Source organism: Gnatocerus cornutus, chromosome 2 (assembly GCF_029298725.1).
Source record: "Gnatocerus cornutus isolate USDA-ARS CGAHR chromosome 2, icGnaCorn1.1, whole genome shotgun sequence".
Lineage (NCBI taxonomy): Eukaryota > Metazoa > Arthropoda > Insecta > Coleoptera > Tenebrionidae > Gnatocerus > Gnatocerus cornutus.
The window spans coordinates 7070732-7083698 of NC_142234.1; the positions used below are offsets into that span (position 1 = coordinate 7070732).

Here is a 12967-nt window from a genome sequence, read left to right on the forward strand (position 1 = left end):
AACTTTTTTCTAAAACATTTATTATTGAATAATTAATTAATTTATCTAATTATAGTTGCACAATACGACAATTTGCTAGAGTGGTGACTGAATCCTTAATAGTTTCAAAGTGAAGATAAAAACCTCAATCTGAACCTCTATTTAGAATATCGGCGACTTGTCTAACTGTGCGGACATTTGCATGCATAAAAGCTTTGGTCTCCCAAAGCATCTTACATAACTTTTCGTCAGAGGTCTCATTCATGGCTATTTCTTCAGACATTTGAGGTGAAAATCTGAAATATGGCACACCAATTGTGGAGCACCACGCACGAGCTCTGTCCACAACTCTTCCATCACTCGCAGTAGCCTGAAGTTTAGCGCACAAAATCAAGGTTTAAATTCACTTAAGTCACTTACCTGATCTACTAGCAGTGTTCCCAAAGTTGAGATTCCACTGTAAAGTTTCATTCCATCTAAAATGCTTCCAGGAAGGAAGACATCTATTTCTTTTACGGGACTGACGGGAATTAGTCCCGTTCCTAGACTCACTACGACTGAAACTGGAGCTGCTTCATCTTCTTTTCCAACAGCTTTGAGTGCCAAGTGGTGTTCGTGGATTTCCGATAAAGCATCTAAAGTGGGGTTGTTTGCAATTAGCCCACCGTCTAGGAAATTCTCGAAAGCTCTACAAGATGGGTCATGTATCGTAATCTGGATCTTTATTCACTTAAACTTACCGAAAATATGTGGGGGCTGCCCCTGTGGCACGCCCAACCTGCCACACATACTGCTCCTCAGGAGGCAACGGTAACTCATAAGGTGAATTATGGTCCACCTTCAAAATATCACTGGGACTTTGGTAATTTCTAAATAAATGCAATTCGACTGGTTTTCTATCGGCAAGAACACCAGTCACCATTACTTTTGGGTGAGTTATATCAGCCATCACAGTGCCGGCCCCAAAAGTTTCCTTCAAAACGTTTTCTAAAGGTTCACTAGGATATGGTCTCATTCCAACGAAAGTGTGCTCTTTTATACGGAAATACAGACAGAGGCATTCTTTCATAGTTTTGCCACTTGCAATTCCCAGGGCCAAAATACCACCAGTACTGGTTCCAGCCAACCAATCAAAACAGTGGTTGATGGGTTTCTGAATGATTCTTTCTAGCTCTAGAAGCATTTCCACAAGAACCAAGCCTCGAATTCCACCTCCATCCATACACAAAAGTCGACCTTTCTGAGGTATAATTCCGTCTTCGTACTTTTGAGAAGCAATTTCCATGGCGGCTACATCCAACATTTCGTTTAAAACAGAGCGGTTAGTTGGTCCAATAACCGGAGGTGGAGGGATACCATCATAGTTACCCCCATGCATACATCCATCGGTACAATGAGGAGTTCCAGGAGGGCACCTCTCCGCATCAACAGCATGCAGATAGTATAAAATCTTCGGTGCTTGATCTTTCGTAACCAAATGTCGCGGCGAATGCCCCGCATGGTTCAAAACGTTCAAATCAACCCCAAAAATAATAAGGCATTGTATAATAGACACGTTGCCTTGCTTCACCGCTAGATGAATAGGGCGATTGCCTTCTGCATCTCCTATATTAGCATCAGCTTGTCTGCTTAAGAGAGCAACAACACATTCTAAACGATTTCGTGTCACCATAATGTGGAGAGCCGTTTTCTTATCAAAATTGAGAGCATCTATGTGGCAGTTCATGTCGACTAGCGCTTCTATGACTTGTCGGGAACATGCCCAATGTAGAGGGGTACCACCCATTTTCATGTCTTCTTTGTGTAGACTATTGGGGTGACTTTGCAGGTAATCGCCAACGTAACCAGGCTGCATGTTATCGTCTGCAAGACCTGAAGTTTTGTTGACGTCAGCACCAGCGAGAAGAAGAGCTCTGACACAATCGGGTTTGTCGGCTTGACAAGCGATGTGCAGAGGGGTATAGCCATTTTTGTTGCGTGCGTTTAGACAATTTGGGGGGGTGCCTTGGGTCAACGCCTGCAGGAAACAACAACGAATTTTATAAAAACCGATATTGCCAGTGATTTCTAATGAAAGTTATAAATATAGGGAAATAATAAATATGGTGGATGCGCCGGGTACATTTTGCTGTATTTATGTTTATCCGAGGATTTGTTTATAAGTTGTTGTTCGGCTTCTTTCTTTTATTTGGTAATGAGCTTACTTAAAAACCAGCAATTTTGCCTTCAGAAAACAAAATTTGTATCTTATTACATGTTTGTATTTGAAAAAAAGAAATGTGGTACGATAAAACAATGATATCAAGAAATATAACCACGAAATGAAATCTAATAGTTTACCAGTAATTTTTTTTTTTTAATTTAAAACTATTTACTTTCTTGGTATAAAAACCATAATCAACAAAATGAATCATGTGTATTGTGTAATTTTGTGCATGAAATTGAATGAAAAGGATGTTGACCTTCTTATCAGACGCTGATAATAAAACGTCCGTAGATTGCTTTCATTACATCCAACTAAATTCATTTGGCAAAATGAATCACTTTTAAAAGCACACAAATGTCCATTGTACTGTAGATACTTACAGAGATTATTTCTTTGGTGGTGCTGGCTGCATAATGAAAAACAGAGTCTGAATTATAATCCAAATGTTCTAGAGAGCCATTTGCAGCCACCAGTACTTGAATTGTTTTTAAATGTTTGGTAGTGATGGCCACTTGAAGTGGAGATATCCCAGTTTCATCATCAGTACTGTTCAAATAACTGTTAATTTTAGGGTCCTTGAAAGAGTCATACAGATTGAAATACGCTGCTAAATGAGCTAAATTCCATGCAGGATGATCAGCCAAGACATCACAGATTTTCTGTAAACCATGAACATTACACATCTATAATAAAAAAATTAAAAAGACGGACTAGACGTGTAACAATATTACTTCTTTAGTAACGTCAATAAAAGCTGGTAACTTATCCTTTAGGACACAGAATTTTATTTCAGCTTCATCCATACTGGAGGTCCTGAACAAACTGGAAGTTTCTATTATAAGACTGCTGTTACCAAACACTTATTTTCAAACCTGAATGTTTGGTGTAAAGTTTCCGTATACGGACGATGGAGCACTATTTCAAATGATGCGCCCTTTTTGCTGGCACTAGTTGGGGGTTGATACAGAACCATCGCATCTTCACGCAAATGAATGGCGCGGTCACTAAAGGCATCGGATCTTGTCTCAGTAACTTTGTTTGGGGGAGGTTCTGAACTAAGGAAGCTACGTAATACTAAAAAAAAAGATTGTTGAGTCTCTGTATTGACAAATTAGCTTATTAGAAGAATAATTACCATTGAACCCTTGAGTAAACATCATGTCGGTGTTACAATTATTAAACGTATTTTGAAAACTTAAAGTACGACATTCACGCGAGGATTTGAAGAGGTACAGTTCTTAAATCATTGAGAAAATTTGAATTCCATAGTTCAAGGTTTGATCATTCAAACTACAAAGCACCGGTGTAATTACTTGGTTAAATATGGTTATTGAGTCACACTATTATGCAGCACTTTTAAACACCCGAAAGATTCTGCCCGTGCTCCTGGTTTCTTTTATTTCGAAGCAATTCTGGGAATAATTCGATCACATTTTATCTCATTTCGGATCAACCACAACAGGGACCTGTAATTTTGACGTTTCGCAAATGTCAAACGCGTTATAGAGGTTATTATGGTTGCCCGGAACGCTGACGAAAAATCTAGCTCCAAGATGTTTTCAGAAGAATTCGATCAGGTAAAGACTCTAAAGTACCAATATTTGTTTGCGTCTATGTCGTACCTTAAGAAATCAGTAAAATTCGGTATGTAACTTTGTGTTCCGATCGGTGAAACGTAATGAAAATGTCTGCCATGTGTTTGTGGGAGGTTAACCATAAAAATTAATATTTACCGACCTACATGTTTGGCATGCACCATTCCCATAATAATTTTCGGAAAAAAACTGACAAATTGAAATACACTGACTTTCATTTATTTTAAGGGTTATGATTACAACGGCTTTGATGAATATGGGGCTCATACTGGAGACCCAAATTTAGATAATGAATACAACAAGCAACACTTGAAAATACCAGAAATCGTGAAGAATTTTCTGATTTATTTCCGCAATTGTGTTAATGAAGGACTAGTTTTTGAACTTCAAACTTTGTATGAAACTTCTTGGCCTAAACTAACTGAAGATTATTTTGAGAAAAGGCCATGGCCAGAAGAATCAGAAGTTGCCGCTTTGGTCGACAGCGATCCGGTGAGTAAATTTTTACCTTCATTCACAATGTCTTCCTTAATTTGATCCCCTTTATCTTTTAGATCAGTGAGTAAAGCTTTACCTTCACTCCCAATGTCCTCTACATCCTTAATTTTTTCTTTTAGGTCATCACCTTTTTGTTTTAGTTCGGAAAGTAAGATTTTACCTTCAGTGCCAATTTCCTGGACGTCCTTAATTTTGTCTTTGACCTGGTCCCCTTTATCTTTGAGTTCTTCAGAGATTTTTTCTTTCAGTTCTTCACTTTTGGAGGCAAGCAAGCTGCTTATTTGCTTCTTGTACTGGTCCATTCTGTGGCCGCACGATGTTGCTAAATGATTAACTCTGTCGTCCGTTCTAGTTTTATTTAGAATGGGACACGTCAGTTTGACCTAGTCGATTATCATTATGTATTATGTTGTATTGATTTCACATTTTCATCTATTATGCATCTTCAAGACGTCAGCGGACACTTTGAGGCTCAAATTTTACAGCAACAGCCGATTCTTAAGAAGGCATTAATGTTGAATTTCCTTTCAGGTTTTCATGATCCTGTACAAAGAACTGTATTTCCGTCATATCTACGCTCGCATTCAAGGCGGCCCGACCCTGGAGCAACGTTTCAACTCATTTTATAATTATTGCGACCTTTTCAACTACATCTTGAGCGCAGATGTTCCAGTCCCATTGGAACTCCCCGATTTGTGGTTGTGGGAACTGATTGACGAGTTTGTCTATCAATTCCAATCTTTCGCCCAATATAGAGCTCGTCTTCAAAAGAAAACTAAAGAAGAACTAGAAACAATAAACGGTAGTAATAAAGTATGGAACGTACTTTGCGTTTTGAATGTGCTGCATTCATTGGTGGATAAAAGCAACATTAAGCAGCAATTGGAGGTTTCTGCCAGCGGTGGCGATCCTGATTCTGTTGCTGGAGAGTTTGGTAGTCACTCTCTTTATAAAATGTTGGGATACTTTTCTTTGATTGGATTGTTGAGACTGCACTCTCTACTTGGTGACTACTATCAATCAATCAAAGTCTTGGAAAATATTGAGCTCCATAAGAAGTCTCAATACGCTCATATTCCAGCATGTTTGATTTCAACATCGTACTATGTGGGATTCGGTTATATGATGATGAGAAGATATTCTGACGCCATTCGTACTTTCTCCTCGATTCTTTTGTACATCCAGAGGACCAAACAACTGTTTGCTTCCAAGAGTTATCAACACGACCAAATCAACAAACAAACCGATCAAATGTACCACTTGTTGGCAATCTGTTTGGTTTTACACCCGCAATGTATCGACGAATCAATTCAACAGACTTTGAGGGAGAAAAGCTACCACGAGAAAATGTACAAGATGCAGTATGGGGATCTTCAAGAATTCGAAAACTGCTTCATTTTCGCTTGTCCGAAATTCTTGTTTCCGTGTCCTCAACCTGTGGATTCACAACCCGACGATTACTCGAAAGAAGCGATACGCCATCAAACTCAAGTATTCATGGATGAAGTGAAGCAACAGAAGATGCTTCCAACTATCAGAAGCTATTTGAAACTGTATACCACTTTGCCCATTGCGAAATTAGCCACGTTTATGGCACAGAATAAGATTTCTGAGCGACCTGTTGAACGGGGCAGCAATGCTAATACTACTAATAATAAACCTGCTCCCATTGATGTAGGGAAAGAAACGCAAAGTCTTTTGATACATTTGCTTTGCTTCAAACATAAAATGAAGAATGTTGTGTGGACCAAGGGGCTATCAGGATTGGAAGGAAAACTAGAGAGTGGCTCAGAGGTAAATTTTTATTTAATTGGAACAAAAACGGTAATTTGTGTTTTCAGCTGGATTTCTATATTGATAATGACATGATCCACATCGCTGATACGAAGGTTGCCCACAGATATGGAGATTTCTTCATAAGGAAAATTTTGAAGTTTGAAGATTTGAATCGTAAACTTCATAATCTCAAATTATAATGCATATTTCAATATTTGTACGAGTTTTATGTCCACATTAAACATTCAAAACTGATAGGTCTTTGGTCTTACCATTAGTATAAATTCGATTTTTGATAAAATGCACCTCACTCAACAACAGTCTGAATAATTTACTTGTTTAATAAAGGAAAATATACAGTATGAAAATAATTTTATAGGTGAAAATAACAAGAAATAGTACTTTGGAAAAGATTCCAAGGCGTCCGAGAAAATTGAGATCGATTTTGCTTTGAACTAAAAATGATAACGATTGGAGAAATATGATAAGCTTGATAAAAGTAATGTACCGACAGTGAAATTAATCGCCTACAATAGTAATTATTCGGATCCTCTTAAATGAAGCATTTTCTAACTTTTATCAGACGTTTAGAAGGTACAGTTTCTCCCACTTTGCGGTAAAGCTGTAAGTGTTTGTGAATGTGCCCAACATGTTTATTTGCGCAAATTTGACAAAAGCTCCAGTTCGAAATAAACTGTTTTCAAGTAATTACAAACGTGAATGGTTCAGAGGCTAATTTCCAGTTCATTTTTTCATTGCACTTATCGTCTACTTCACTATGAGTTAATCTGTTTATTGATTCAGAACATTAACTAAAGTGTTTATATTATAAAATTAAGCAATAAAATATCACAATTTCCTTTGCACTCTGAATTTTCAAACAATGTATTAAGTTACCCTGTGCAATAAATTTGACGTTAAACTCAAGTATATTAAATATTTATTTTAGAATCATGGTAAAACTTATCTGCAAATCAGTGCTTAGTGTGACGGGTGTTGACCGCACTTGAATGTGAATTCAGACATTTTTAAAAATTCGAGAAGAATCTCCAATGTGTGCAAAGAAACAAGGTATTAATCCTAATAGTCTTTATTTTACATATTTACGTTTTGTAGAGGTTTTGACTTTGAATAATGATGTATGCTTTGCTTTAAATCTGTCTTCTTTATCTTTGTAATGCCTCACGTCGGTATTGGTTGTTTGTCTATATTGAGCCCAAGGATGAGTGTCTTCAGTGTCGTCAACTTCTATTTCCTCCACCCATGTTTTGTACTTCATTTGAAACACTTTATATCCTTTTTGAAATGAAGTGTTATGGTATAATTTATGTTCCTAAAAGATCAACTTTAAGCACTCGTCTAACGCATCTGTAAACAATCACCTTATCATTTGAGATTTTCTTAGACTTCTTTTTAAACTCTTGTAAATGCTCCATGAACTTTTTGTTAGGTTTCACGTTTTCTCTTTTACATAGATCCATCATTTCTAGGACGTATGGGAAATTGTTATGGCAACAAGCCTGATGCAGCATCGCTCCCAGGATCTCTGTATTTAATCTGAAAATAAAGAATTATTTATGGCCATCATTGACTCGGTAAACAACCTATAAGAGTGCGCTTTCATTTCTCCTAGTAACTCCAGCGCTTCTTCTTTGGTTTTACATCCTAGAGCTAGAACACCAAAAGTAATCAAGTTGGGTAAATAATTAAATTTCTTCATTTCATGTAAGACATCCTAGAATGAGAAAATGATTATTATAAAGTTAGGGTAAGATTTCGCGTGTTACCTTTCCGCCACTGTAATCAAATCGCATGCTTCTCTTTTTGATTAACATGTTAAAGAAATCTATATCAGGTTTTACGTTGAAATTTTTCATAGCTTTTTGTAGTTCTTGCTCCACTGCTATGCTTCCAGGTAAACAATCCAAAAGTTGCGTAAATGTTTTAATATCCGGTGCACAATTGTGCTCGGCCATGTTATTAAGGAACTCTTTATAACCCCCAACTAGCAATAATCGGTCTTCAGATTTTGTCACTTCAGACATTGAAATAATACCTCCCAAGTGAGGCACTTTTGCCATAAGATTGGGTCGGCAAAGATCCACACTAACATCGGTAATTAAAGAGTTACCTGATTTATCCACAGTTGCAAGTCTTTTATTATCTTCATGGCTGCTGTCATATCTACCCTCAAGAAGCAGTTGCCCACCCGCTTCTATCTGTGCTTTATTAGTTGACAATATCTTTGAGAGGGTGTCATTCATGACTTGTATATCACCAATTCCACAGTCTCTTATGCATCTTAGCATGAGATTGTAGGTATAAAAACTTGGAGTTATATTCATGTGAACAATTTTTCTCCAAACTAACAACGCATGTCTGAAACCTGCGTTTTTATCCTGAATGCATGCTTGTAAAAGGAAATTTATGCTTTCTTTAATTGAAATTTTCTTCGTCATCATTTCATCTACTAAACTAAAGGCAGTTGAAAGATCCCCGCAGCGACCAAACGCTTTTATCATCGCGTTATAATTGGTTTCATTTGGTTCATACATTTTTTCAATCATAATGTTATGAAGGTGCTTAGCTCTTGATAAACCATCTTCAGGCCAAGGACTATTCGCGCAGGCATTAAACAAAGCAGTATAAGTACCACCGGTTGCTGTTAAACCCCTTTTTTTCATTTGATTATATAATGAAAACGCTTTCTTTGTATAACCAACGCGCCCACAAGCTCCAAGTAATAAATTATAAATATAAGCCTCAGGTTTTACTTGGTCCTCTTTTAGCATTTTCACTTCCACCACATCAATGGCTTCCTTTATCTTCCTTTTGCGAATAAACTCCTTAATAATGTCTGCATACCGCTTGGTGGATAATTTTTGCGATGGCAACGCCTGTTCCTCAAAATGTTTTTCTTCTCGTAGATCCGATTCATCGAACGTTTCTTCAGTTCCTGCATCACCAAACGTATCTGGGTCGTTCTTCAAACGAATTAAAAATTCTTGTTCCGTTTGTGGGGCAGCATGTGAAAGTAACTTCGCGTTATAGGTTAGGTTCCGATAAGAAATTCGTGTTGATTTAAATTGTACGTAACGTTGATGATTACACCTTGCACATATTGGTAATAAATGAACCTGTGATGCTGTCTTCGTTAAATGGGCTATCAATTTTGATCGAAACATTTTAAACTTTGTTTTGAAAGTTACTAACCTCAAACTAAAACGTCAAATTGACCAAAATTGACAACGTAATGGTAACTTACCTTAGTACCAACTGTATTTTGTTTGGGTTGGCGGACCTGCGGCGCTGGACGTCGTGGGGCGTCGATTTTTCTAGTAGATGTCTGTGGTTTGTTATGGTTTTTAGTAGTTAATTGGTGTTATGAAACAGAATTATTTTTGTTCAAGAGTACGTGCGAAATTTGTTAATTTTAATTATAGATGATAAATCGAGGATTAGCATGCTAAATTATGCTATTATTGCCGCTTGATCCTTTTGATAGAATTCCAAAGGCATTAAGTAACGATAGACTATGCATGGTAATTGTGAAGTTAATATTTATGATGGGGAAAAGTGACATAACGTCTTGTGTTGTGTGTAATTTCGCATTATCTTTTGATCTCAGTTATTTCATTTTTCCATGACAATTTTGTCTAATAATAGTCATGTTTATCATTTTTAGAAGGGCAAGCCATAAGAAAATATGTGCCATCGAAAATTGTCGTCAGAAATAATAGCATTGTGCTCATCTGAAAACTTTTTAGAAACAAAAACATAATAAAGGAAAAATAAAAATTTGGAAGTGTTTAATACCAAATTTCATTGACTGTCTTTACCTTTATAGAGGTCTTTTAGAAATATTTGTAAACAGAATTGATCTTTTTTTCTTGCAGTTGGACATAAATTAGTAGAAATTCTGTACTTCAGTATATGTAGGATAAACTTAAACGATTGTTTAAGGTATTTTTATGGTGGTTAAACTCCAGTTGGGGTAGACTAAGGACTAATAGCACCAATAAAGTTGTTAACTCTGTTTTTAAATATTTCTAGAAGGACCATTGTCCTGAAACTGAACAAAAGTTTATTATTTCTTCTATTCCATATTTTGTTACATTTTACTTTTTGCTTTTTTCAGTAAAGTTGCTTGAAATAAATAGGACAGAAATTTGGAGTAAAATCTATGTATATGTATTTGTTTAAATTTTTTAACCATAATGGTCTAATTATAACATACAGAATGCGATTTTTCAAGTTTTATACTTTCTCTGTCAACAAAACAATTAATTATAATGATTTTCATTATGAGTATGATTTAGCATTCTTGAACGTGGATGTAATAAATAGAACAAATAACACTTTTTCAAGCATCTTGGAAATGTAAACAAGGCATTGCGTGTGTTACTCAAAACCTGTTTAGATTGTAATTATTGTCCAAAAATACTTGATCACATTGAGTGTAGTGATGTTTATTACCTTGAAACTGAACATAAACGTTAAATTACACATTAAATAATAAATCAAACTATTATTATAATTTTATTTTAATTTATGTGTCCAAAACGACATAACTTGATTAGTCAGTTTCTACCTTTTTTGTATCGTCTCAGTACACACTTTTGCATTGTTATCAAAAAATGTCTGGAAAATTTGAATGCGAGTACCACTTGTCCATGAGAGATAACACCGCGATAGGACTTCCTTGATAAATCTATTCAGTTTCCATAAATATCGATGATGTTTAGATTCTTTCTTGTTCTCTCATTTATAACCTGTCTAAATGCTGCAGAAACTCCCATCATAGGAGTTCTATCCCAAGAAGCATACTTAATAAAAAATGCATATCCTGATGCTCATAGTTTCATCGCAGCTTCGTACGTGAAACTCCTCGAAAGTAGTGGTGCCAGAGTCTTACCAATATGGTAACAAATCAGTGTAATTTGTACGTAATTTTATTCAAATTATTTGCAGGATTGGCCAAGATGAGGCTTATTATGAAAGGGTTGTCAATTTTACAAATGGGTGAGTGGATAATTTTGATCAATTATTCTAACTGCATAATTAAACAGTATTCTATTTCCCGGAGGAGGAACTTACTTTAACGAAACTGGTGGTTATGGAGAAGCAGCTAAACAACTGTATGAATTTGCTGTAAAGGCTAATGAAAATGGAGTTCATTATCCTCTTTGGGGGATTTGTCTGGGAATGCAAGTGTTGATGTTTGGTGCTTTAGGCAAGGATATTAGAGGGAATTGTCAATCTAAAGATGTTGCTTTACCTTTGGAGTTTGTCGCCGGTATGTTGTAATAATTAAAAACAAGTCAATTAACTTATACGATTTTTATGATTTGCGTGATAACGATAACTGTCGATTCATTTTAAAGCGTGTCCTTGAATTTTGTAATTTCTTGTAATATAGGAGTAATAATTTATCAACCCGTGAAATTGAGACATGACCTTATAATCTTTAATTAGTAATTAGCAGTAACTTGGAGATTTGGAAACCAAGAAACAAAAACTCATAATTTTTTCGCGTCTTCTTCCTACAGTGGCATTTGGTTCATCACGTAGAACAATAATTTCACTGTGGGCGTAATACAAATTTGTACGACATGAGCACAAAAAAAATCGATACGTGTGACGTCCTTTTCATTTTTGACGCAGATTAGTGATTTTTATGAAAAATATTGAATCCAAGAACATTTCATAATCCGGAAAGTGCTGGAAATATTAGATGTCGTCTTTTAAAGCAAAATACTTCTAGTAACTGACATCTTATAACTTTTTGTGTTGGTGTTGTTGTTTTCAATTCAGTTAATGCAAGTTTGCTGAAGGAAAGACACTCGATAACACGTGTGTTTGCTTATTTACCAAATTGGTTGATATTGCGCGTTGAACGGAGGTTCCATTCCTACTGTGTAATTAGTAAAAAAAAAAACGTTAAAAACACCGAGATTTGCGGCTAATTGCATCGTTGTTTACGCAGTATAGCTAAATAAATAATAAATTATAAACTTTTTTTATAGATTATCAGCAGAGCAAACTCTTCTCTCAAGCCCCCTCTCAGCTTCTTGAAAACCTAAAATCGAAAAATCTGACTTATAATTACCACCGATACTGCTTGTTTGAGAAAGACTTGAAAGACAATGACATATTAGATAACTGGAGAATAATTTCTAAAAACAAGGATGTGAATGGTGTTGAATTTGTCTCCACCATGGAACATCTAAAATACCCTTTTTATGGGACTCAGTACCACCCTGAAAAGAATCCTTTTGAATTCAAGAAGAAGTCTGAGATTCCTCATGGATCGGAAGCAGTGGAGTTTGCTCAATATTTAGGGAATTTCTTCGTCAACGAATGTAGAAGAAACAACCACACTTTTCCTTCTACGCTCCTGGAAGATGATACACTGATTTATAATTTTAATCCGGTCTACAGTGCTAGCAACACGTCCTACGAACAGCTTTATTTGTTTAATAGTGAAGACTATATAAAAAAAATATGAAAAAATATTTACTAATGTGCAATAATGTTAACCAATAAACCAAACTTTACCTGAAGTTTTATTTGTAACTCACTAGTAAGTTATAAGAATAACTCCCTTTCAAATTAATTGAAGCTTTTGGCGTAATAATTAATTAAGAAGAACTAACTTTTATTGCATTTTGATACAGTAATACAATTAACAATTAACATTTTATCAAAATAAAATTTGAAATGGTTTATGAATGTGAACATTTTTATAAGCGATAATGATTACGTTTTTTGTCAACCACGCTAAAGCTTTTTTAAATAGAATGCGTTTTTGGAGTTGATTTAGAAATTCAAATTATTCTCACTTCTAGAAGATATTTGCAGATGTGTTGGATAAAATTTTATATGAAACTCATGGGTTATGGCTAGAAGTCGC

General features: G+C 35.6%; 4 protein-coding genes across 6 annotated transcripts; 2 read left to right on the plus strand and 2 right to left on the minus strand.

Moving 5' to 3' along the window:
- Positions 1-18: 18 nt before the first annotated feature.
- iPLA2-VIA (calcium-independent phospholipase A2 VIA) lies at positions 19-3618 on the minus strand. The gene is made up of 8 exons (XM_088031246.1): positions 3527-3618; positions 3321-3475; positions 3058-3259; positions 2917-3007; positions 2566-2868; positions 720-1996; positions 400-667; positions 19-349 (listed from the first exon to the last, which is right to left on the minus strand). The coding sequence occupies exons 2-8, from the start codon at positions 3343-3345 to the stop codon at positions 125-127; spliced, it is 2391 nt and encodes a 796-aa protein (XP_087887372.1). The 5' UTR covers positions 3346-3475; positions 3527-3618; the 3' UTR covers positions 19-124.
- eIF3l (eukaryotic translation initiation factor 3 subunit l) lies at positions 3603-6309 on the plus strand. The gene is made up of 4 exons (XM_088031248.1): positions 3603-3762; positions 4009-4272; positions 4810-6072; positions 6120-6309. Exons 1-4 carry the CDS (start codon positions 3700-3702, stop codon positions 6252-6254), a joined length of 1725 nt encoding a protein of 574 aa, XP_087887374.1. The 5' UTR covers positions 3603-3699; the 3' UTR covers positions 6255-6309.
- Positions 6310-6596: 287 nt separating this feature from the next.
- Positions 6597-12617, plus strand: LOC148178433 (gamma-glutamyl hydrolase-like). Of its 3 annotated transcripts, none has more exons than XM_088031250.1 (5): positions 6597-6648; positions 10844-10976; positions 11026-11076; positions 11124-11350; positions 12081-12617. In XM_088031250.1, the coding sequence occupies exons 1-5, from the start codon at positions 6612-6614 to the stop codon at positions 12560-12562; spliced, it is 930 nt and encodes a 309-aa protein (XP_087887376.1). In that variant the 5' UTR covers positions 6597-6611; the 3' UTR covers positions 12563-12617. The 3 variants fall into 3 exon arrangements, with proteins under 3 accessions (XP_087887376.1, XP_087887378.1, XP_087887375.1); XM_088031252.1 differs by lacking the exon at positions 6597-6648 and adding an exon at positions 9499-9596; XM_088031249.1 differs by lacking the exon at positions 6597-6648 and having other exon boundaries at positions 10556-10976.
- LOC148178434 (pentatricopeptide repeat-containing protein 1, mitochondrial) lies at positions 7129-9273 on the minus strand. The gene is made up of 4 exons (XM_088031247.1): positions 7842-9273; positions 7659-7789; positions 7437-7611; positions 7129-7387 (listed from the first exon to the last, which is right to left on the minus strand). Exons 1-4 carry the CDS (start codon positions 9237-9239, stop codon positions 7145-7147), a joined length of 1947 nt encoding a protein of 648 aa, XP_087887373.1. The 5' UTR covers positions 9240-9273; the 3' UTR covers positions 7129-7144.
- Positions 12618-12967: the final 350 nt, after the last annotated feature.

Excerpts from the sequence above, each read along its gene's own strand:
- iPLA2-VIA (XM_088031246.1), bottom strand. The coding sequence starts at position 3,345 with ATGATGTTTACTCAAGGGTTCAATG. Across the intron at positions 2,869-2,916 it reads TTATTGACGTTACTAAAGAA|ATGTGTAATGTTCATGGTTT; the intron begins GTAATATTGTTA and ends TTTTTATTATAG. Across the intron at positions 350-399 it reads GAACACTGCTAGTAGATCAG|GCTACTGCGAGTGATGGAAG; the intron begins GTAAGTGACTTA and ends GCTAAACTTCAG.
- eIF3l (XM_088031248.1), top strand. The coding sequence starts at position 3,700 with ATGGTTGCCCGGAACGCTGACGAAAAATCTAGCTCCAAGATGTTTTCA. Across the intron at positions 3,763-4,008 it reads TTTCAGAAGAATTCGATCAG|GGTTATGATTACAACGGCTT; the intron begins GTAAAGACTCTA and ends ATTTATTTTAAG. Across the intron at positions 6,073-6,119 it reads AACTAGAGAGTGGCTCAGAG|CTGGATTTCTATATTGATAA; the intron begins GTAAATTTTTAT and ends TTGTGTTTTCAG.
- LOC148178434 (XM_088031247.1), bottom strand. The coding sequence starts at position 9,239 with ATGTTTCGATCAAAATTGATAGCCCATTTAACGAAGACAGCATCACAG. Across the intron at positions 7,790-7,841 it reads TTGATTACAGTGGCGGAAAG|GATGTCTTACATGAAATGAA; the intron begins GTAACACGCGAA and ends TTCTCATTCTAG. Across the intron at positions 7,388-7,436 it reads AGAAAATCTCAAATGATAAG|GAACATAAATTATACCATAA; the intron begins GTGATTGTTTAC and ends TTGATCTTTTAG.
- LOC148178433 (XM_088031249.1), top strand. The coding sequence starts at position 10,789 with ATGATGTTTAGATTCTTTCTTGTTCTCTCATTTATAACCTGTCTAAAT. Across the intron at positions 10,977-11,025 it reads GCCAGAGTCTTACCAATATG|GATTGGCCAAGATGAGGCTT; the intron begins GTAACAAATCAG and ends AATTATTTGCAG. Across the intron at positions 11,077-11,123 it reads GTTGTCAATTTTACAAATGG|TATTCTATTTCCCGGAGGAG; the intron begins GTGAGTGGATAA and ends ATAATTAAACAG.